This window comes from Doryrhamphus excisus, chromosome 16 (genome assembly GCF_030265055.1).
Source record: "Doryrhamphus excisus isolate RoL2022-K1 chromosome 16, RoL_Dexc_1.0, whole genome shotgun sequence".
NCBI classification, from domain to species: Eukaryota; Metazoa; Chordata; class Actinopteri; order Syngnathiformes; family Syngnathidae; genus Doryrhamphus; species Doryrhamphus excisus.
Window position 1 is genome coordinate 11,773,160 of NC_080481.1, and position 22,626 is coordinate 11,795,785.

General features: G+C 38.9%; 2 protein-coding genes across 5 annotated transcripts; both read right to left on the bottom strand.

The window, feature by feature from the left end:
* Nucleotides 1–303: 303 nt before the first annotated feature.
* dnase1l1 (deoxyribonuclease I-like 1) lies at nucleotides 304–13,259 on the bottom strand. Of its 4 annotated transcripts, none has more exons than XM_058052621.1 (11): nucleotides 13,174–13,259; nucleotides 11,201–11,362; nucleotides 10,407–10,495; nucleotides 10,233–10,322; nucleotides 10,039–10,151; nucleotides 9,818–9,930; nucleotides 8,278–8,435; nucleotides 7,942–8,038; nucleotides 6,005–7,617; nucleotides 5,477–5,557; nucleotides 5,257–5,288 (listed from the first exon to the last, which is right to left on the bottom strand). In XM_058052621.1, the coding sequence occupies exons 2-9, from the start codon at nucleotides 11,351–11,353 to the stop codon at nucleotides 7,507–7,509; spliced, it is 924 nt and encodes a 307-aa protein (XP_057908604.1). In that variant the 5' UTR covers nucleotides 11,354–11,362; nucleotides 13,174–13,259; the 3' UTR covers nucleotides 5,257–5,288; nucleotides 5,477–5,557; nucleotides 6,005–7,506. The 4 variants fall into 4 exon arrangements, with proteins under 4 accessions (XP_057908608.1, XP_057908604.1, XP_057908605.1 ...); XM_058052622.1 differs by having other exon boundaries at nucleotides 11,201–11,359; nucleotides 13,174–13,249; XM_058052624.1 differs by lacking the exon at nucleotides 5,477–5,557 and having other exon boundaries at nucleotides 5,258–5,288.
* Nucleotides 13,260–14,100: 841 nt separating this feature from the next.
* LOC131104924 (thymic stromal cotransporter homolog) lies at nucleotides 14,101–21,670 on the bottom strand. Its single transcript, XM_058052620.1, has 6 exons — nucleotides 20,925–21,670; nucleotides 19,122–19,310; nucleotides 16,557–16,728; nucleotides 16,377–16,460; nucleotides 16,036–16,192; nucleotides 14,101–15,900 (listed from the first exon to the last, which is right to left on the bottom strand). Exons 1-6 carry the CDS (start codon nucleotides 21,543–21,545, stop codon nucleotides 15,750–15,752), a joined length of 1,374 nt encoding a protein of 457 aa, XP_057908603.1. The 5' UTR covers nucleotides 21,546–21,670; the 3' UTR covers nucleotides 14,101–15,749.
* Nucleotides 21,671–22,626: the final 956 nt, after the last annotated feature.

Genomic DNA, 22,626 nt, shown 5'->3' on the forward strand with positions numbered 1-22,626 from the left:
CCAAGGTTCCACTCTACTGTATATCTCAGGAGTTGAATCAAAGCACTAGAGGAGAGCTAAAACATCAAGAAAATTAAGCGAGTCCGGTTACTGTGATTCAACTCTTCAGACAAACAAAATTCAATTCACCCAAGACCATTCCATGGAAGAGTGTGACTTGATGTCAAGTTCCTTTGACAGTTTTGAATCACAGAGCTTAGAGACATTACAACATGGTGGCAGTCTAATTCTGTGGGGAATAGAGCATCAGTTAGACTACAAAAAGCAGCTCGCTCACATTTCAGTGAAAGAAAAGTACGTATGTTTCTAGGTCAATTGTTTTTTATTTCTGAAATAAGAACACAGTAAGAAAGCCGAAATACATAAAAAACTGAACGCACATGTGAAAATGATCCCTGTGCGATTACGACTTTCTCCACATACGGCATCAGCTGATGCAGTTCCTGGTGTTATCACATGGAGCTTTTTGGATTCACAACTGGAATTATAGATGGGGACAACACATCATAGAGATTGTGTTCCAAATCAGGAGTATGACATGTAGCTTCACTTACTTTGTATGTGGCTGACATGTTGTAAGTGTTCCATTTGAAAAGCTTTGACCAGCACAGTCTGAGCATTCAGTGTCTGCAAGGGCTGTTCCTGTAAAAGTAAATCAATTACGCTGTTTGAATGAAAAATAGACAAGGTAACAGCAACAGTTAGTTATGAAAAATGTAAGCTGGTGAATAACCGCTTCATAACCCTGAAGTCACTGTTGGAATATAACCTTTTTGGCTGATGTATTGTCCTGGTAGACAATCTGTATGTTTCCGTGCTTCTTGACAACCATTCTCAACAGGGTCCAGACAGTAGAATCCCTCAAGTGGTTCACACTCTGTGTCTGATATCGTGGTGCACATCTTCTTTATCTGGAGACCAGAAACTAGAAATACAGTAGACAATGTTACACAGGTAAAGCAAAATATAACATAAAACCAAAACACATGTGACAATACCAGGATCAGCGGTGGTTCTACAGTAAACGAAGAGTGTTTATTGTGCTCTCAGACATGAAAGTACCAAAAGATGAAGCAGTTAAATGCATTACATTGCTAGAGTCCAACACAATGTCAAAATCGCATACATACAAAATGATCTAACACTGGCGGGCATAACCAGCTGAATTAAATAGTCCCCTATACTCTGCAACCATACACAACAGGAAAAGGAAATAGTGAAATAAGTTTCAAACAAGAAGTCATGGTGGAAAAAAAGGCAGAAATATCCAACTTTCCAAAGTTCACTTTGCTAGAACCAAATGAGTGTTATGGATGTAAAGATGACACAGGCAGATACACCCCACTTCTTTGGGGAGTCTATCCAATTCCTCTTTGCAGTACCTCTCTAGTTCCATCAGGGGTGGATGGGAAGTGTAGGTGCGCCTCCTTTTTCAGATTTCTCCTAAAATGTTCAATCAGAATAAAATCTGGGCTCTGTCTGAGCCACTTATGTATATGCAGAGTTGTCACTCCTTTGAGATCTTGCCTGCGTGCTTAGGATTGTTGTCCTGCTGAAAGTGGAGTTCGGCAGTAGTCCAGAATTCCTCAGGAGCGCTTGGGAGTTTGAGCAATCACATCAGAGCAGAGGTGCCCGGAGGCGGGCCCTGGGTGGAATAAATGTTTTGGAAGCCAAGGAAATAAGTGTAGATTCTGGAAGATCTAGAAAGCTGTCTGTGCTGATTATTGGGTGTAGCTGCTCTATAGAGGTCCACTGAAAGGTTTGCATAATAGGTCCCCTTTAACATATATTTTTATTGATATTGTGAACTACTCTACATTTCCGAGATACTGATTTGGGGGTTTTCATTACCTGTTAGCATCATCCAGCAAACAAACCTTTAATCGGTTACAGAAACATGTTAAAAGACAAACAGCATCATCTGCTGGGTGGATAGCAACACATGCAGCCCCACCCATAGACAGACTTTATCATTCCACAAGGGAAATGACTTAGTTGCAGTAGCTCCATTGCTGAAGAAGAATGAACGCACTTGTGAATAAAATATCACAAAATAGAAAGAATATATTAGATGTGCATATTTCCAAAAAGTAAATAAAAGTAAACTATATACAATGGAGTACAGACAGTACAGCGTAACAATGTGAATGAATAATGAATAATACAGGATTATCTTACAGACAGGTTAGGTATTGTACATGGGTGACATGTGGACTGAATGAAGTCCTGTAGTGTTCACTGCAGGACAGAGGGAGTCTGTTGGAGAATAAAAAGCTCTGCTGCCCCCCACCCCATTTATTGTTTCTATGGTCCACTACTGCCACCCCCAGGTCCTGAATGGTGATGGGCTCCACTGGAGTCATCTGAGACTGAAAGTCCATCATCAACTCTTTGGTATTATCCACATTCAGGAGCATGTGGTCTGCAAGTGACGTGGTGAGGCACTGACTTCTTTGCAGTTATTTGATAACACATTAAAATTAATTAATTAGGAGGATGAAGAAAAATAATAATTATTACAAAAAATATCTAAACTAAAAATGTGTTTTTCTACTTTTTGTCTGTAAATAAAGTACAGTTGTCCGTCTCCACTCGCTTAGACTTGAGCGCGTACTACAAGTGCCTCCCATATGACATGTCTCTGTATTTTATTGGCTGATTAGCAATAGTAATGATGTTACACTTACATTAAAAAAGACATTACATAGGCTCTAGAATGCCATGCTTTATGATGAATGTTTCGTTATGTTATTGGCGATATGCTGGCAGACATTATGATCCAATATAGTGTCATCACTTGCCTTAGGTTTTTGCTCTGTATTTGACCAGGAAATGTGCAAATTCAGTAATTTTTACTTCAGAAAATGTTAAAAATGATTGGAATCATACAGAAGAGGAAGGCAAAGTCATTGAAATTGGAGTCCTAACAAATCAAATTGTGACCACTATTTAGTGTCTCCCAAATAAAATGCCAATTTAACAATGTAACAATCTATTAAATTTGACAATACAATTAATGCATTTTGAATAGTAAGAAATAAAATAAGACCTTTGTGACGTGACTTAGTCACAGAAAAGGGGTGCTGACAAGATTAACTAGCGCACAGAAATGTGATCCACTTAAACCTCTTCTTAAACCTGATTCAATGTTCATTGATGCTTTCAATGAGGGAGATTTAAAAGGAAAATATGTTGACTTGCTGGAAAATTTCATAATAACAAATATAGAATAGATTAATACTTTGAATGGGGGAACATTTCACTCAACACATTTCAAGTCATCAGACTAAATTCTGAGTCAAGTCCAAGTCGAGTTAAGTCAAACCAAAGTCATCAAAATTGTGACTTGAGTCTGACTTATGTCCACACCTGAAATACCGTATATGTAAAAAATATATATGTGGTTTACCTGCATGGCAAATTGTGCATGGAAAACACTTTTTTTGCCCAGTTGGTACATGCATGTAGGTTCCCTTCACACAGGCCCTGCAAGTTGTGCCGCTGATGTTGGTGCAATCATCCCTAACATGACTTCCTGTTGGAGGAAAAAAAGACAAAAGTTGCACAGTCCACTACAATGAATACGTCACTAACATTCATTTACTATACTGCTTATCCTCACGAGGGTTGCGGGCATGCTGGAGCCTATCCCAGCTGTCTTCAGGCGGGGTACACCCTGGACTGGTCGCCAGCCAATCACAGGGCACATATAGACAAACAACCATTCACACTCACATTCATACCTATGGACAATTTGGAGTCACCAATTAACCTAACATGAAATAGTGCATTAGCATTAAAAAAATAGTCACTCAAAAACTATGGTATTTCCTGAAATAGCACCCAGGGCCATATGTGTGTGCAAACTATTAATAAAAAAAAACAGATTCACAGCTAGACAAAGCCAGTCTAAGATGCCTGTATTTTTGTCTGTGCTGGATTACAATATTTTTTTTTATAAATTACGCCTGCTTCTTCCAGTCTTACCAGGCAAACACTTGGGACAACATTGCTCCTCTATCAGGTACTCAGTGGGATGGCATTGTAGTGCATGTCCTCTGAAGACATGAAGTATAATCACCTGCACAGAGAAGACAACGTGAATGGTAGTGTGGACTCACCAACACAGCAATTAACCAGTCATAACATTCTTTTTATTGTTTTCATTTGATAAGCAGTCGACCTTTAGAACTTGGATCGTCAAAGCAAAGCATCCGGGAAGTGACATGTATGCGCTTAAGGATGGCATCACATCCATTTGTGTTTTTCTGATCCACTACTGTCATGTCCATTATCCTGAGCTGAAAGTAGGGCCTGGGCTTTGGTCTCTTGCATGGCCACCCACGTTAGCACTTCGGACTCTCCTGCTGAGCATTTCTAGCTCACTTTTGCCAAGCCTCCTGACCTGTTCCCATTGGCCCTGAAGTCTGGTCACCTATCCATTAAAGTAGTGAATCCAGTCCTGCACTCTTTGTTACTAACCAGAGTTACCATGCTCTAATGCAGAGCTGTTTGGACCCCCATTCGGGCATGTACCCCAAATGGAAAACTTAACAATAATGGGATTGTTTCAAAAAAGAAACAAAACCTATGCAAAGCAGTCTGAACGACACCAACACTTCAAATAGCCAACAACAGGACAAATATAATCTGAAAATGAGGACACGCCTTGCCTACACTGTTAAACTGTGCAGCTCATACTGTATAGTTGAAGCGCCATTCAGTGGAACTGCGGAGTACTGCAGGTGTTAAAACGAAAGCGGAAGCACATCTGTTATGAGTAACTGTAATATATTAAAATAAATACCACGTGAATTATGTTACATAAAAATGTGTTATATTAACAAATATTAATTCGTTTTTGTTTTGTTATTTGTTTTACCACCAAATGATGAGTTGTCAGCGGGTAATTTCCGAACATCATCCTGTTTGGACAGCTGGATATGTAGTGGGATTATGGCGACATATTTTATCGGTGGAGATGCGAGTTCAAAATCATTGGAATAATACCTAGAAAGAAGAGAAACCTTTTGCAAAGTGTACTTTTCACATTTTAGCATAGAAACAGGATTAGATTGAAATTATAATCTTAATTTAAACTAGTGCGCATGAGAAAGGCTGATTATTATCATCTCATTAATAATATAATTTGCTACTTCAATAATAAAGTTTGAGGATTCAGTCCAATCAATGCACGGCCAGTGCCAGTTCAGGCACTGGCCAATCAGTAAATCAGATATAACGAAGTCCAAGACTTGCCTGTTGCTGCTGAGTCACGTGACGGTAAACTGTAAACACAAGAGAGGGAGGGGAAACATGAAGCCAACTGAAGCCCAAGTATCGATCTTTTTACATTGGTATCGATATTATATTATATTATAATATTGATACAAATGTTGGGATCCGTATTTGGATCGATCCGGCCACCACCGCCATGCAGTTTAGTTATGGATATAATATATGATTATTCACATACCATGCTTGTATGACTGGTCACTGTATAAAAGATCCATGACGTCTGTTGACTTGAAATACTGTACTGAATTGCTAAAGTTCACTGTAAAAAAAGCATTGTCACAAATAAGAAAAAAAAACCAAAAAGTTTTCTGAAAATGTTTCCGTTACACTATCAGCCTTGTAAAAGCGGAGTGTATACAGATCGTTTATTTCGATTCGATGTTTTGTCGTTGTACCTAAATATTTAAGGTGCACTGTGTTTTCGACGGGGATACTCTTCTAAGGCAGTTAACACGACTACGGTAGGTTTCCGTAACTCCTCACTGATTGTTTTTTGTGGCTCCGGGTTATGTTTTCTTATAAGACAGCTAATGTACTGCGTTTCTTCTACAACATATCCTAACAAGGACGCCATTTCTCCTTCCACTCAAGAACAGCTGCGTTGTGCTCATGTTTTCGACGGTTATTCCTTTTTAAGACAGTTAACACGACTAAGCTTCCTCTTTAAACAAACAAAACGTATACTCAGAGCAACAAAGGTACTTACTTGTTTTTGTTGAGCAAAAATGAATGAAAGAATGAATACTTTGTCCGTCGTTAACCACCCTGTCGAGTCATATTTACTTTCACTTTAGGCTACTGCTACCAGTCTAGCGTGATGTTATGCTAGCAGGAGTAGAACGGAACTGTTGATAGGGAGGGGAAATGAAAATGAAATTAAATTATTATATTATCTAAACGGCTTAAAGTGCCTCGTATATCTTTAAAAGTACAGCTGTTTTTACTGTGACATAATTAAGCGTAGGTATTTAACAGGAAACACTCTTAAATTGGGAGAATCCAAATTCAAACAAGCTAAGAGAGGTGACGGTAGAATGCAGCTCAATAAAGTTCAATTAAAAAAAACTGGGGAACCCCCCAAAAAAGAAAAAAAAATAATTAATTAATTTTTAAAAGTACAGTATGTGTAGGAGACAGGTTAGGTGGTCACGTGACAGGTTTAGGTCGCTGTCCTTAGAGAGGTGGAGAGCGTGGTCACGTGGTCACTGGTAAGCGTCATCATAATTTTATATTCTCAGTTTTCCCCAAGTATCATACCTGGTCTCAAACAATAAACCATTAGAAAGCTTTCTGGACTTTGCGTCTCGGTTGATGAACATAATGATGTGACATAATTTCATATTACTACACTCACATATAACACATAACTCAACAACACCACTCGGTCGTGTTTATTTGTTTGTGTTGACGTAATGCGTTGATAGAAACACAAAGCCAACATTTCTTTCAGCATCACAACTGCCATCTCTTCCAATATGGAAGATAATGTTCACAATTCACGAACTTTAGTTTCGAATGAATATCTACTAATAGATGCATGATAAAATACAATAATGCAGAACAACCAGTGCATTCAGTATAAAAATGAAACCATCCATCAATTTTCTATGCCGCTTATCCTCATCAGAGTCGCGGGGGTATGCTGGAGCCTTTCCCGGCTGACTTAGCGTGAATAAAAATGAAACATTTATATGAAAAAACAGTTTAAAAATACAATAAACACATGCATATTGCTATGCTAACAGATAGGAGACCTGAGTTCAATTCCACTCTCAGCCATATCTGTGTGGAGTTTGCATGTTCTCCCCGTGCATGCGTAGGTTTTCTCCGGGTACTCCGGTTTCCTCCCACATTCCAAAAACATGCTAGGTTAATTGACGACTCCAAATTGTCCATAGGTATGAATGTGAGTGTGAATGGTTGTTTGTCTATATGTGCTCTGTGATTGGCTGGCGACCAGTCCATGGTGCACCCCGCCTCTTGCCCGAAGACAGCTGGGATAGGCTGCGGTACATATATATATCAATTTATCAAGGTCATCATAATTATCGTGACAGGCCCAGGCATGTTTTACGCATGGCACTTCCTGAATATCATTTCACTCTTGAACTCAGCAGGTATAGCATACAGTAATGATTAAAGATATGTTTTGTTTCCTTTCCTGTACTCCACCACCTGTTCCACAGGAGTCCATTCCAACAGCTTGTTTCATCTGGATATGAATATAAGAAGTGCGATGAGGAAGAGGCTGAAGGAGAGTTTTGCTGTGCTGTTCTTCAGTAGGACCTCGACAGGATAATGGTCACTGACCATGAGTGCCTGAATGCAACAGAAACACTTCAGAACAAGTATGTGGTAGTTTCGCTTTCAATTTCTGTCAATTGGAAACCACCAGAAGGAGCTTTTAGTCTGTCATCAAGTCCTTGCTCATGTTGGTTTCAGTTGGTTTCTCTTATTATTAAGAGCATGACCATAGATCAAACTCATGTGTAAAGCGCCTTGAGATAATTTTTGTTATGATTTTGGCTCTGTAAATAACATAGTATTGAAAATTTAACTGACTTGAGTGAAATTCTAGTTTTAATTTTGAGATTAGCTCAAAGGTCGACTTGTATTTCCACGTAGAAACATGCATCATGTTACCTGCTCCTCTGTGAGTTGGTATTCCAATTGGAAGTCAAATGGCTTGGCAGAAAATGGCACAACTGCATTGACAAATGCATCACCATGCACGACAATCCTGGTGAAACACAAACGAAAGACACATAAACAAAAGTAAACATTTGCATCACAAAACCGTTGATAACAAAATAGTCAGACCTCTCAGTCTTTGTTCCTATCACTACGCACTCTCATCTGTCCATTGTTGTGTATGTGTTCCGCAGTGTTTACATGCATTTGACTGACACAACTTATATTCTGGTATTTTTTGCAAAATAAGCAACGCATACAGCATTTTAATGCACTCATAATAATTACCTGTCATACGTGCATGAGGTGGTTGAACGAACAGTGGTGTCGGTCTTATCTTTAATCAGCCAGGACAGACTCTTATCTGTAAGCAAGCGCAACTTCTCACGGTTCCTCTTGGATAGGTAGGCACAATCGGCATTGAAGTCCCCAAGAAGCATTATATTCTGTTGCAGTGGACAATGTAAACAATATCACATTGTGATTGAATGCATCAATGTTGACATGATGTCAAATGTGTTACTTGCATATTGACATGTTGATGTAAAAATCAATGTTTCAGATGGAAGGGTAAATAAGTGTTTGCCCCTTTCCTGATTTCTTATTGTATTGCAGGTTGTATGTTTATTCAAACGCTTCAGTTCACCAAACACATTTAAATATTAGACCCCCTGTTAAAACATAAATGATCTTAATTAAGACCTATCCGTCTGGAAAAAGGTTATAAAGCTACTTCTAAAGCATTGGGACTTATAGGAACACCAAAATTACCCCAAGAGCGCAGTGATGACTCATGCAAGAGGTCACAAAAGACCCCACAACAACATCACAAAAACTGTAGGCATCAATTGCCTCAGTTAAGGTCAGTGTTCATGACTCCGCCATAAGAAAGATACTGGGCAAAAACAGTCTGCATGCCACCTTTCAGAAAAAGAACATCACACCAACAGTAAAATATGGTGGTAGTAGTGTGATGGTCTGGGGCTGTTTTGCTGCATCAGGACCCGGGAGATTTGCTGTGACAGATGGAATTCTGCTGTCTGCTAAAAAAAAAAAAAAAAACCCTGAAGGAGAATGTCCAGCCATCTGTTCCTGACTTCAAGCTGAGCCCAACTCGGTTCACCTTTGAACGGCTGAAGAAAAACAATATCAAAACTTTGGTTTGGTCTAGTCAAAGTTCTGACCTGAATCCTATTGAGATGCTGTGGCATGACCTGAAAATGGCACTTCATGCTGGAAAACCCTCAAAACATTTGATTGAAAAACTGCATTTTGTGTTTAGTTGTATTGTCATTGACTAATATTTATAATATTATTTATATTTAATAATATTATATTATATATAATGTTAAATTATATTTCTTTAATCATACTGGAATACCCTCAAAAGTTTGATTTTGTGTTTAGTTGTATTGTCATTGACTAATATTTATGATATTAATTATATTTAATAATATATTATTATATATAATATATAATGTTAAATTATATTTCTTTAATCATACTGGAATACCCTCAAAAGTTTGATTGGAAAAACTGCATTTTGTGTTTAGTTGTAGTGTCATTGACTAATATTTATAATATTAATTATATTATATATAATGTTAAATTATATTTCCTTAATTAATATTAATAATATTTGTATGATGATCTGACACATTTAAGTGTGACAAATATGCAATCAAATAATAAATCAGGAAGGGGGCAACCACTTTTACTGTAACAACATTAACACTGTTACTCAATCCTGTCAGTGACGTTGTTCAAAACACTGCAATAGGAAACATTTGACTCAGAATAGCAGTCATAGGTGCAAAAATGTTTTTACCTCCGTTTTCCACATCTTTCTCACATGTTGCAAAACATCATACAGTGCGTCAAGCTCTTTAGTCGTGTTAGCTGGACTGGTGTGTTGCGGGATGAGAACAAACTCCTTAAGAGCTGAAGATAAAAGAAGGGAATGGGTGACGTACGCATAAAGACACTTTGTGATACCACATGCATTTTATCAAGATGTTCCAAGACTTGGAAGAGTTTAGGAAGACAGACCTGTCTTTGGAGCTTTGAAGCGGACAACAAACGGCTCTCTGGAGAATGCGTCGACATCTCCTGGTCTGTTGTCAGGGTACTGATACTGGCCTGTGACTGATACTGTATCGGTCCTGCATAGAGTACGTGAGAGTCTGGTCATTTGGAACATTACACTGTATATGATCAGAAATTATATAATATTTATTGCTTACCTGTACACAAACACATACTGCTCCTGGTATGTTTCAGATCGGCCTAGTCTCTCACTCGCTACAGCGGCATACTTGTGATAATTATCATACCTGAATATTGAGGGAAAAAAACGGTTTCATCCAAGTGGAACGTGTGTGTATTTGTGTGTGTGTGTGTGTAAGAGATTTAATCACTTGTTAAGACGCTCAAGCAATTGGGGTAAAGCTTTTTGTTTGCTATCTCTCACTTCCTGAAGTAGACACACGTCACATCGGGTGATGATCTGAAAGAGACGACAACACACAGCCTAGTAAATACCAAACTGATACAAACAGGATACTTTGGACATGTACTATTGGGACACAGAGGATGATCATTATAGGTTATCACATGTGATGATCTTATTATCACATACTATTTAATCATGAGCTTATTATCACGTACTGTTTAATCAAAAGACCATTTTGTTTCCAGAAAATGTTCAGTTTATTACATGTATTATATCTAAACAGTGTAAACACAATAATTGCAAAAATATTTCAACAATAATATTTTATCAACAGTCTTATCTTATCAATGTCTGACAATTAAAGTTCCATTAATCAAGTTTGGGTTTTTTGGTGACTGGAGAAGCACTAGGCACTAAGCCCTCGTGCGCTGTTCTCTGATTGGTTGTTTCACGGGCACGATACCAGAGCAGCGCGCTCTGAGTGGACAGCTACGGGGGCTGATACTGGACATGGTTAAACCCTATAGTTTATCAGTATCACTGCCCTGGGCTTTGACACAGTATCATTTCGGCCTTTTCCCGTATCATTCATGGGCGGTTTCTAGGGTACAGGGACAATTAACTGTCTGTTACTGTAGATAATTTGACAGTTTGGTGGCTTACTAAATGGCACGTCCATACTTTGGATGATACTGGGACTTGAACTCGACATCATGCGGACCACAAGCCACGTTCTTTAGTCACCTCTGGATGCCTTACCTTGGCAAGTGTATGCATGACATCATCTTTCTTGGCTTTGGATTCCCCAAAATGTTGAAGGTTGAAGGCACAGATCTTAAACTCTGAAGCCCCCCGAACACCACACACCCCGATATAGGCGAGCAGGAGTTGTAGTAGGAAAGGGTGCCTCATTTTTCACTGCTGTAAGAGATCGTGATCATGTTACAGTTGTAAAACACAAAGTTGAGCTCACATATTTAATCATGTAGTGAACAATGTGATTGTGACTGGGCTCCACATTATATACAGAACTTGTATTTAACACATCAATACATGCATTACATTGTCTGGAATGAATAACAAAATGTTGACGAAATGCAACACAGCCATCACATACAACTAAAGGAAGCAGGGAAAACAAGCAAGGTGCTACACGGAATCTTACGGCAGTGTTGAAGCTACTATACTGTGTTCCAAGTCACAGAAGGTAACATCCCAGAGGATCCATGTTTTTCTCATTTAAAATTGGCACATTTCAGACAGTTGCTAATGGTGATTAATCATGATTAATTAGTTAAAATGGTGATTAATCTGATTAAAATTTTTTACTCGGCTGCATGGCGGTCGAGTGGTTAGCACGCAGATCTCACAGCTAGGAGACCAGGGTTCAATTCCACAATCGGCCATCTCTGTGTGGAGTTTGCATGTTCTCCCCGTGCATTTTTTTTTATGTAGTAGGGGAAATATCTTTGTGTATTCCACACACATCAAATGTTATTTAAAGGGTTATTAATTTAGGAAAAATGGGCGGCGATTTGTCCTACTTTCTTTGACGGTCATTGAATGCACCATTTACGTTGTGACATGCATAGATTGGTGTATTTTGGATGTATTTAGATGTATTTTCCCACCTTTTTCTTTCACCTGTTTTTCTCATTTAAAATTGGGACATTTCAGACAGTTGCCAATGGTGATTAATCATGATTAATTAGTTAAAATGGTGATTAATCTGATTCAAGTTTTTTACTACACGGCGGTCGAGTGGTTAGCGCGCAGATCTCACAGCTCGGAGACCAGGGTTCAATTCAATTGGAGTTTGCATGTTCTCCCCGTGCATGCGTGGGTTTTCTCCGGGTACTCCGGTTTCCTCCCACATTCCAAAAACATGCTAGGTTAATTGGCGACTCCAAATTGTCCATAGGTGAGTGTGAATGGTTGTTTGTCTATATGTGCCCTGTGATGGGCTGGCGACCAGTCCATGGTGTACTGCTGGGATAGGCTCCAGCACCCCCGTGACCCTTGTGAGGATAAGTGGTAGAAAATGAATGAATGAAATTGTTACTCTTTTGACAGCCTTAATTTTAGTGTTTTGTTGCCCATTCAATTAACGACCTTGGATTTTATATGCCCTTGTTTTCCGGCTATACGTCTTCCTCTATTCCCCTTCCATGGGCACACCACCCCTCCATGAGGGGCCAGCATCTGTCTCTCAAAGTCGATCTTCTGACTATGACATGTCTCTAGAGAGTCAGTATATACAGTATATAGTATACTGTATACATAGCAGTTTTAATAATCGTTATTCCACACCATACATGGTGACTGTATGTAAACAATGATATCCTTATTTGTTATCAGTGTGGGCACAGAAATGCCATTTGGTCTATTTTTAGTCTGGGTCAGTGCCATAATATGACAGATATTCACCAACATTAGACTAAGAGTACTGTTTAATAAACAGTTATAATGAGCTTATTCACAGGTCAATATCTGTTAAGGTAGATGCCTATATACATAGTTGTCATATGGCACACAAACATTAACAAATGGAACAGTTGTGAGACAGTTCATGCTAATACTGTGCTGACTATTTTTATACACCCAATTCTTGTTTGAATTGTTCTCTAATGTCTCTACCAACCACACACAGACATATTCAGAAATTCCCTGGTGTGAATTTACCAGTTTTTCTATAAATCCTACAACAAAAGTAGTTTAAAACAGCAGCTTACCAGCTTGTTCTTTGACCTGCCCGCTTGTGTTTTTTCTGACTGCTTCCTCTTTTGTGAAATATGAGGCCTGACCAGCATGACTGTTTCCTGTGGGAGGGACTTCCTGCTGCATGTCAAGTCTAAATAGGGATACAGATGACTTGTTTCTGTGACTGTGGGGAGGAGCTCGGTAGTTTTCGCTCCCCCCCCATTTTAATTTATTGAGGTATTTTCCAGCAAAGTTAGTAAAAACAAGTCATTTGTCACAGCATAATTAATTTACATTTGCATATAAATTCTGAAATGCAAATGCAAAGGTTATAGGATTTACAGAATAAAGATTAAGATTGTATCTTACCAAATCCTACCAGAAAATAGGGAATGGGAGCAAATGGGTGAGTCACTATTGATGCACTACACTGCTGATGGGGATGTCATACAACTTCATTTCAAAAAACTATCCCTTTAAGCCCCCAGGCGAGGGACACACGCAATGTACTCGACTTAAACCGGTCGAACAATATCACACTGTTCATTTTCTTATGTCAACCAATTGTGCTGTAAACAGACAGTTTCGCTCAAGTGTCTTTAGTAAAACACAAAAATTCAAGATCCAAGACACACAGAGCAGCAAAATTAATGTCCACTCTCTCCACAATGTGATTATAATAAACAGTATAGGAAGAGATATTTTTTTAATGTAGTAGAGGAAATATCTTTGTGGATTCCACACACATCAAATGTTATTTAAAGGGTTATTAATTTAGGAAAAAATGGGCGGCGATTTGTCCTACTTTCTTTGACGGTCATTGAATGCACCATTTACGTTGAGACATGCATAGATTGGTGTATTTTGGATGTATTTAGATGTATTTTCCACCTTTTTTTTCCACCTGTTATTCATTAGAGTTGTTTTGTAGAAATGTGTGCCAGAGGTGCACTGCCAAGGGGAGCAGATAGGAGGCAGCAGAGCAGCGCCACCACAACATTTGGCTTCATTTATACAGTATACTCAACATGGAACAGACTGCAAAAATTGTGTATTACTTGTAAATCTCTATTTACAATGAAACAAAACATTACACAACCCAGTACAAGTTAAAATGTGCAAAACTAAAAGAAAAACAGCATCCAGGTAACAATTTTTGCTAGTCTTTCATTAAGATTGGCATTGGCATTCGGAAACAAAATATTTCAGAAAAACAGAAACAGAACACAAGCAGAAAAGTGACCAGTAAAAACGACGTTCACTTCAAAGATCCGCCTCTAAGAGCTGTTTCATTCATAAATGACTAGTTTACTAGTATTTACAATATGTAGTCAAGTCAGATTTATTTACTGTATATTGCCCTTCATCACAAAAGAGCCTCAAAGGGCTTAACATGGAGGCAACAGAAGATAAACTACATCCAAGCTCGGATGGAGGTTCATATGTACAATGAACACAAAATTGTGCAAACACTACAAATGTGTAAAATATGGAATAGATACAAGAGTATGAGGTAGCTATTATGCTTTTTCCACTTTTCTGACATACGTATAAATGTTACAATGTTGTATTCTCGTAAAAAAAAAACAAAGAAATACAGCTGAATAGGTGCAGATTCTGGAAGAACTAGAACGCTTTCCATGGTTATCGTGTGTCGTTGCTCTATAGGAGTCCACAACTCAATACAAAGGGCTGTAAAAATTAGCATAATAGGTCCCCTTGAACGCCAAAATCAAGGACAAAAAAAGAAAAAGTTTTTAACGTCCGACATAACAAAAAGTGCATTATCTTAAAATTGGCATCATAGCTGCTGCTTGCTAACTTGCCAAACCTGAAGGCACTTTTTTGAGCAGGACTGCATTTCTTCCGGTTACTGTGACAGTTTGTGTGAGTAGAAGAAACACACTGATGTGTTTTTTTGGGCCCCGCTGTTGGTTAGCATGTAAAACTATCAACCCTGAAAAATATGTTTTTTTATTTTTTTTCTGTGGGGGAAAAAATGTCTTATACCCGGGTAAATCTGCTACTTCTACTTTTTGATCTAAATTGCTCCTAATGGATACCGTATAACTCATTCATTCATTCATTCATTTTCTACCGCTTTTCCTCACGAGGGTCGCGGGGGGTGCTGGAGCCTATCCCAGCTGGCTTCGGGCGAGAGGCGGGGTTGGACTGGTCGCCAGCCAATCACAGGGCACATATAGACAAACAACCATTCACACTCACATTCATACCTATAGACAATTTGGAGTCGCCAATTAACCTAGCATGTTTTTGGAATGTGGGAGGAAACCGGAGGGTGGAATTGAACCCAGGTCTCCTAACCACTAGACCGCCGTGCCGCCCTACCATATAACTGTCTTACCCAAATCATATTAGCGAACACACACAGAGTATATCTGATACTGCAGTACCTCATGGCTGGTACATATTTATGAAATGCAGTACAATGGTTATGAATGAACTTATTTTGACATTGGTTTTGACTCATACAGGTCAACCTGTTGAGAATTGTTAATAAATATTCTGTTAAATATAGGAGAAAGATGATGATGACTTAGGTCGAAGTAATGGGAATCCTTATCCCACAGGATAAGTAGCCATTTTTTTACTCAAGTCTATCATTGACCAGCGGACTACATGCACACTCCTTGCAGAAGGGTTTGTCTTCAGTGTTTACCAGAGCTAACAGGTGATCTTGAGCTTCATCTACAGTGGTCTGGTAGGTGCATCTAGCAGACAGTTTACTGTCAAATATCCTGGAAAGATTGATATAGAGGAGTTAGTGCTACTCACTGCACATATACGTATATTAATTGATTCATATCCAGTATGTCCGTTTATACTATGCAATATTTTATTTAATGTGTGTTTCTACAAAGGCTGCAGGCTACCTTATTGGTACGATCGTCAGGGTGGACATAATGCTGGAGAGCATTAGTACAAAACCAGGAAACCAACCGAGAGTCTGCTGGTAAATCTTGGCGTAGAGAAGGTTAGAACCCGCACTGGAGACTTTCAAAGAAATCTGCAGTGAGGTGAGGACTTTACCTGGAAAATGAAAGCAACCAAGATGATTATAAATAAACTTTATGTTCTCATTATGTTCAACTTTAGAATTTAGTAAAGGAACGCTAACTTTTTGCAACGTCATTATCAGTTCCATTAGCCAATCAATAAGTTTAATGTGACAAATATTTATAAAATGTGTATTTTTTCATATAACTGAACTCACCATATGAAGAACTGTGCACCTGCTGGGACAGTTGAGAACAGATCAGGACAACGGGCATCAGAGAGAAGAGGGTCAGAGCACGGGCTAAAGAGAACGTGATGACATTAACATTTTTGGCCATCTATAATGCTATTTATTCACCAACAACAACAAAATCAACCAGATTTTTTTTTTAATTACCTAAGAAGAACATGTATGTAGTGGTGACAAAGGCCATGAGAAGCATGCCAGCTGCATTGGAGATCAGGCCGATGGTGATGAGCGTGCGATCGCTGAACCACCTTGATAAGATCACTGTACTCAGGAAGCTTGACAGCATAACAAGGAAGCCAGCGGCATTCCCATAACCAACCTGAAGGAGTCAAAAAAAGGCATCATTACAATGTTGTTACATCATAACATAAAGCATGGTGGTCTGACTTTAATGGTTCTAACATTCTTAGGTTATCCAAGATTTTGGTTTTCATTCATCGCAAACCACTTTGAATGACCTTGTTTACCAATTGGGTTCAAAATGTACTTGCTTTTGTCTTGTTTTTATCCTCTTCTGTCTTTCTTTCCTGCCCCACCCTCATGTGAGTCACCTTTGTCTACTTTTGTTTCGTCTCTCGCCCTTTGTACTTGCTTTGTCATTGCCACATTTCCTCCATTTCTTGGCTCCTTGTGTTTATCATTTGGAGTTAAATAATTGGGTCTATAATTGGGCAATAATTGCTACTGTTTTGTACTTTTTTCCACTATTCCAACTCATAACTAAAACAGCCAAAATGGAAAAATCATGAATAAAGCCTAAATAGGGCTGCATGGTGGTCGAGTGGTTAGCACGCAGACCTCACAGCTAGGAGACCTGAGTTCAATTCCACCCACTCTGTGTGGAGTTTGCATGTTCTCCCCGTGCATGCGTGGGTTTTCTTCGGGTACTCCGGTTTCCTCCCACATTCCAAAAACATGCTAGGTTAATTGGCGACTCCAAATTGTCCATAGGTATGAATGTGAGCGTGAATGGTTGTTTGTCTATATGTGCCCTGTGATTGGCTGCCGACCAGTCCAGGGTGTACCCGCCTCTCGCCCGAAGACAGCTGGGATAGGCTCCAGCACCCCCACGACCCTTGTGAGGATAAGCGGTAGAAAATGAATGAATTATTTAATGAATGAAAAGCCAAAATATTAAGAGAAAAGAGTCATGAACATCTTAGTAGCATGAAGTTGAAATATTGGAGAATATATAATATATATATTATATATATATATATATATATATACAGCAATTAATATATATCATTAATTGCTGGGGTTACTTCTTAGGATGGACATAACATTTGATTTATTGAATTCCTATGTTTCCCTATGGGATTTACACTCCATCCATGCAGACCTCATATTCTGCCATCCAACTAGAGGCATTACATTTATTTAAAAATTGTCCACATAATTGAGAAAATGTAGTCAAAATAATCATGTCTAGTGACGTGATCACAGTTTGTTGACATTTAACTCGTAAAATTAGTTTCAATGCTTCGGGCTCTGTCCCACCTAACCTTTAACGATTCCTTCCAAGAAAGAATCATATCTACTAAAAGGCAGAGAGCACTTGCTGTTCTAAATATTAACAATTCAGAAATAGGGATGTCCGGATTCCGATATTTATAAATTTCTGTGGCCTTTTTTTTTTTTTCTTGTTTGATACTCAGGTGGAATTTTACTGCTTTTTACACATTTTTGCGGCCTAAAAATGACATTGGGTACCATAGTAACTGTCAATATATATATCACTATATTGACAGTTACTATGGTACCCATTATGTCATTGTATGGTCATATCACCTCATACTTCGGTACGAGGTGCATTATTAAAAAAAAAACCTTAAACTGTATTATGGAAAGCAGGAAGTGAACAAATGTAACAGTTACTGATTGTAAAAGTACCAGATGGAGGGGTAGGATTTAATAAGCTTTGCTTCTTCCTACTCCTTTTGGACATGTGGAACTGTGAACTGATTATGTGATGCATTCAATTGTAATCTGATGCATGTTCAAATGAAATAAACCATTACCATAAAGTGGGTGGCTATAGTAAAGTACGTTACAGGAAGTGACATCTATTTGGGGTAGCCGACTGTGACAGACGGTTATCAGCTTGATTCTCTTGAGTGGAAACTGACTGTCTGCTGCCGTGGGTGACAAAGGTGGTATGCGCTTGTGTTCGTGACTGGGATGGGCTGAAAGAAGAGGTGTGCGTGTGATTGTAGTGTTCCACACAGTAATGTTGGTACAGTCCAGTGCTTATATCACCAGACGTGACCAGACTTTCTGGTTTGCCGTAAAGAAAAAATCTTTATGAACGGTTAAAAAGGTCTGACATTCGTATATTATGAAAACAGAGGGCCGATGCTATCTTCGTTTAATGTGACCGTGTATTTACCGACTGTACACAAGTGGCAAAAAACAGCTTTGATTTAATTTGATAAAATCTATGTAAAATCTTCTGTTGGCGTAGTAGTTAATAGATATTTGGTGGAAGTATTTGCATCCTTCAAACTGAGCCCTGCGAACGTCCCCGGGCCACGCACTCATGGCGCTATTCTTGTGTTCAAGTTGTGTAAAAATGTGTTTACTTGTGCAAATGTATGCCGAGGTTTCTCTTATAAAGTGTCATCTCTACTCTATAACATCAGTACACCCATCATCAACATCACCCATGTCCCAATAACGTTCAATCCCCCTGCTTTGTGTAAAATGACTCACCTGGGTCACATTCCAGTGGAGAGGCTCCATCAGCTGAAACAAGACCAGAATGTTCCTTGTCGAGGAATCCACAGCATTGTAGAGGATCCCCGCCACCCATAGCAGAACTATGTTGGCTACGTGTGGATGGGAAGATGGGCTGGCGTTGCTGAGTTTTTGCAAGCTTTCGGTGTCACACAGTGCTTTTACCTGTGTGGAATACATATACATACTATATATTAGTGAAAACTGAAACAAGTACAAGCAGAAGGTAACCTGTGTAATATGTTTATATTAAAAGCAATTAAACTGTTACATTCTGGCCAAATGCGGCCCCGCAGGACACTAGTTTGAGGCCCCCGCCTTGATATGAAAGTTTGTTAGTGCGGCCGTGCAAGTTTGATATGGATGCTGTATGGTATCATGTACCCAGGAAAAATTATTACGTTTGATTAATGTTCATGTTAAAGGTTAAATAACTGTTAATAGTTATCCTCCCTATCCGTGTGGAAGTGGTATGTTTTTGGCTATTTAAGTTTAAAGGAAATAACTTGAAGGCTACCGTTTAGGTCGCTAGCTCTCTAGTTTGCGAGTTAGCATGTATCTCAAGACCCTGCAGTTGCGCAATATGTTGTAAATAAAAAGAGTATAAATGTGACTATAGTCGTGTTTTGTCATGTCTACAGGGCTCTAACAATGCTTTGTTCATTTTAATATGAAAAAATAATTTCTCTGCCGTTTTATTATTATTATTATTATTATTAATTATTATTATTTATTTTTCTTTATTCTTGATTTGTTTGTTTATTTTTCATCTTATTTTGTGTAGAAAAATAAAAATTAAGATATTTGAGAACAGTGGGAAAACAGTGAGAAAAGTTTAATTTTTCTGTTTTTAATAAATGCGTTTGGTTTTTTTTGAAAAACCTGATGCCGCCCAGCCTCGCCCAGATCCTAGCTCCAGTGGGCCCCCAAGTAAATTGAGTTTGAGACCCCTGCTGACTGTTTCAACTGAACGTTATTCCTGCTCACCCAGAAACTTTGGTGGCTGTTTGCTCACTCCGTCATCAAGGAGTTTAATTGCTCCAATTGGGCTCGTAACAAGGCCCTTCCATCAGGCCCCTGAGGGACCTCTCCATCCCTTGCCTATTCTATTGCACCAATGGTCCCATGTTGCTTTGGACTATTTTACTTATGACATATATATGTAGTATATCATGATATATTGCTATGGTGCCGGATCGGGGGTTGCTTTTCTACCCTTCAATACTTTGCTCAGAGCTAATTTTGCTAACTTTATTGGCAAGTGTCACTAAATAAGCGCAACTAAGTGTCAGCTAAATATTGACAGCCTTCTCTGCTCATGGTTTTGCACCAGCAGCTATTTATATTGTACTTTCAGTTTTCTTGTAGACACTGCATGTTTTTCCTCTTCACCGTTGTCAATTTTGTCACTCTAACAGAAACTTAAACATAAACCCTCACCTTCCAAAATATGTCAGTTTCAACATAGCCTATTATCTGTCATGTCATGTGTCTGTTAATTGTAATTTGTTTATATACGGTTCCATCATTAGAGCTGTCAGGTCTCAAAGCTGAGGCATCATACAGGAGTGTCTTTGTGTTGACAGAAATGTTCTGTCATTACCATTGACTCAAAGTTGTGTTGTTGTAAGTTGTGAATGCCAAATATCCAGTACATTACATCAGTAATAATAATAATTTTACAGTTTAAGCTCGGTAGGGTTCAACCCCATCAGTGAACTTGCCACCTTAAAAAAAAAAAAAAGATCTGAAGAATGATATTGAATAAAAAAAACTCACCTGCAAGAAGAAGATAATGTAGACCATGCAGAAGGCATGAAGCAGCAAACACACCAGCAAGGTAATGGCACCTGGCTTCAGGGTCGGACTGGATAAATCATACAAGTGTCCACCTGTCATACAGCCAACAACACCGGATATTCCATTGATAAGTTCTGCTCTCATTAAAAGTTTGGACCGATCCTGTCCTGTGGAGCTCAGAGACAACAATGTCATGATTCCACTCCAGAACACAGTGGAACCGCCACACAATGCAGTGATGATCACCTCCACCCACAAGACCTCAAGAGGCCAGTCCAGTATCAACATGAGCAGCAGCACAAGCCTGGACAGAATGAGACCCAGCAGTGGGACCGCGATGGGGCTTTTCCTCCATCCCATGTCGCCAAGCCATGCCAGAAAAAAGCCTGGAAGGATGGGAACCAGTTGACACAGCACCCTGTAAGTCATGAAGAAGCTGGACACGGAGATCTGCCAGTTGTCCTCCATCTTTGTGGAGTTGGAGGCTATGATGTATCGCTCCTTAACTACAATTGGAAGAACAGTCAAGAAGAAAGAGTTCCCCAGTTGAACACCAGTTGCCACCAGTTGAATTCCCCATAGCGAGTGGTCGCAGTGCATATTGATGACTCAGTGAGCGATGGCTGTCAAGTGCAGCCTTTATCCACCCTCCATGTACAGTGAACTTGGCCTGTCAGGTTCCGCTCCTCCCTCCAACACCTGTGGCGTAGCATAACCACGCCTTTTTTCTCCTACGGCAGGTATGTACAGTGCATAAGATAATGATGTTCACTTCTGCTAACTGACTTTTTCCATCCTCTTTAACGCAATGACATTTTCGAACTCTTCTTAGAGCATCTTTAAGATCCAAAAGTATGATTAGTAAATGAAGTGTGCTTTTGTGGTCATTGCCTCTGTGATTTTATCTTATTTGCTTGTATCTATACCTTTATAGCATGAAGTTTTATTTATTTTTTTAAGAAGCACATTACATTCATTTCCAAGTATTATATGTTCAAACACTTCCAGGGTAATAGTTTCCTGTGGCGGTCTGTGGCGGCAGAGGTCTCACAAGCATAGATCTGCAGCTAGACCAGGGTCTCAAACACGCGGCCCGCGGGCCAAATGTGGCCCGCAGGACACTAGTTTGAGGCCGCCGCCTTGATATGAAAGTTAAAGGTTAGTGCGGCCCGCGCAAGTTTGATATGGATGCTGTATGGTATCATGTACCCAGAAAAAATTATTACCTTTGATTAATGTTCATGTTAAATAAATTAATAGTTATCCTCCCTATCCATGTGGAAGTGGTAAGTTTTTGGCTATTTAAGTTTAAAGGAAATAACTTGAAGGCTACCGTTTAGGTCGCTAGCTCTCCAGTTTGCGAGTTAGCATGTGTCTCAAGACCCTGCAGTTGCGCAATATGTTGTAAATAAAAAAAAAAAAAAGAGTATAAAATGTGACTATAGTCATGTTTTGTCATGTCTACAGGGCTCTAATAATGCTTTGTTCATTTTAATCTGAAAAAAATAATTTGTCTACACACCAACTATATGTGGTTTCTTAAGTTTTTATTATTTGCCGTTTTATTATTATATTTATTTATTACTGATTGATTTTCTTTATTCTTGATTTGTTTATTATTTTTCGTCTTATTTTTTGCAGAAAAATACAAAGTAAGATATTTGTGAACAGTGGAATGTTT

Bases quoted from the DNA above. Each gene is read 5' to 3' on its own strand.
- dnase1l1 (XM_058052621.1), bottom strand. From the start codon at position 11,353: ATGAGGCACCCTTTCCTACTACAACTCCTGCTCGCCTATATCGGGGTG. The intron at 10,496-11,200 runs GTAAGGCATCCA...CGTCTCTTTCAG, and splicing joins TCATGCATACACTTGCCAAG to ATCATCACCCGATGTGACGT. The intron at 9,931-10,038 runs GTCTGTCTTCCT...TTTTATCTTCAG, and splicing joins CTTCAAAGCTCCAAAGACAG to CTCTTAAGGAGTTTGTTCTC.
- LOC131104924 (XM_058052620.1), bottom strand. From the start codon at position 21,545: ATGCACTGCGACCACTCGCTATGGGGAATTCAACTGGTGGCAACTGGT. The intron at 16,193-16,376 runs GTGAGTTCAGTT...TTCATTTTCCAG, and splicing joins GGTGCACAGTTCTTCATATG to GTAAAGTCCTCACCTCACTG. The intron at 15,901-16,035 runs GTAGCCTGCAGC...CAATCTTTCCAG, and splicing joins CTGACGATCGTACCAATAAG to GATATTTGACAGTAAACTGT.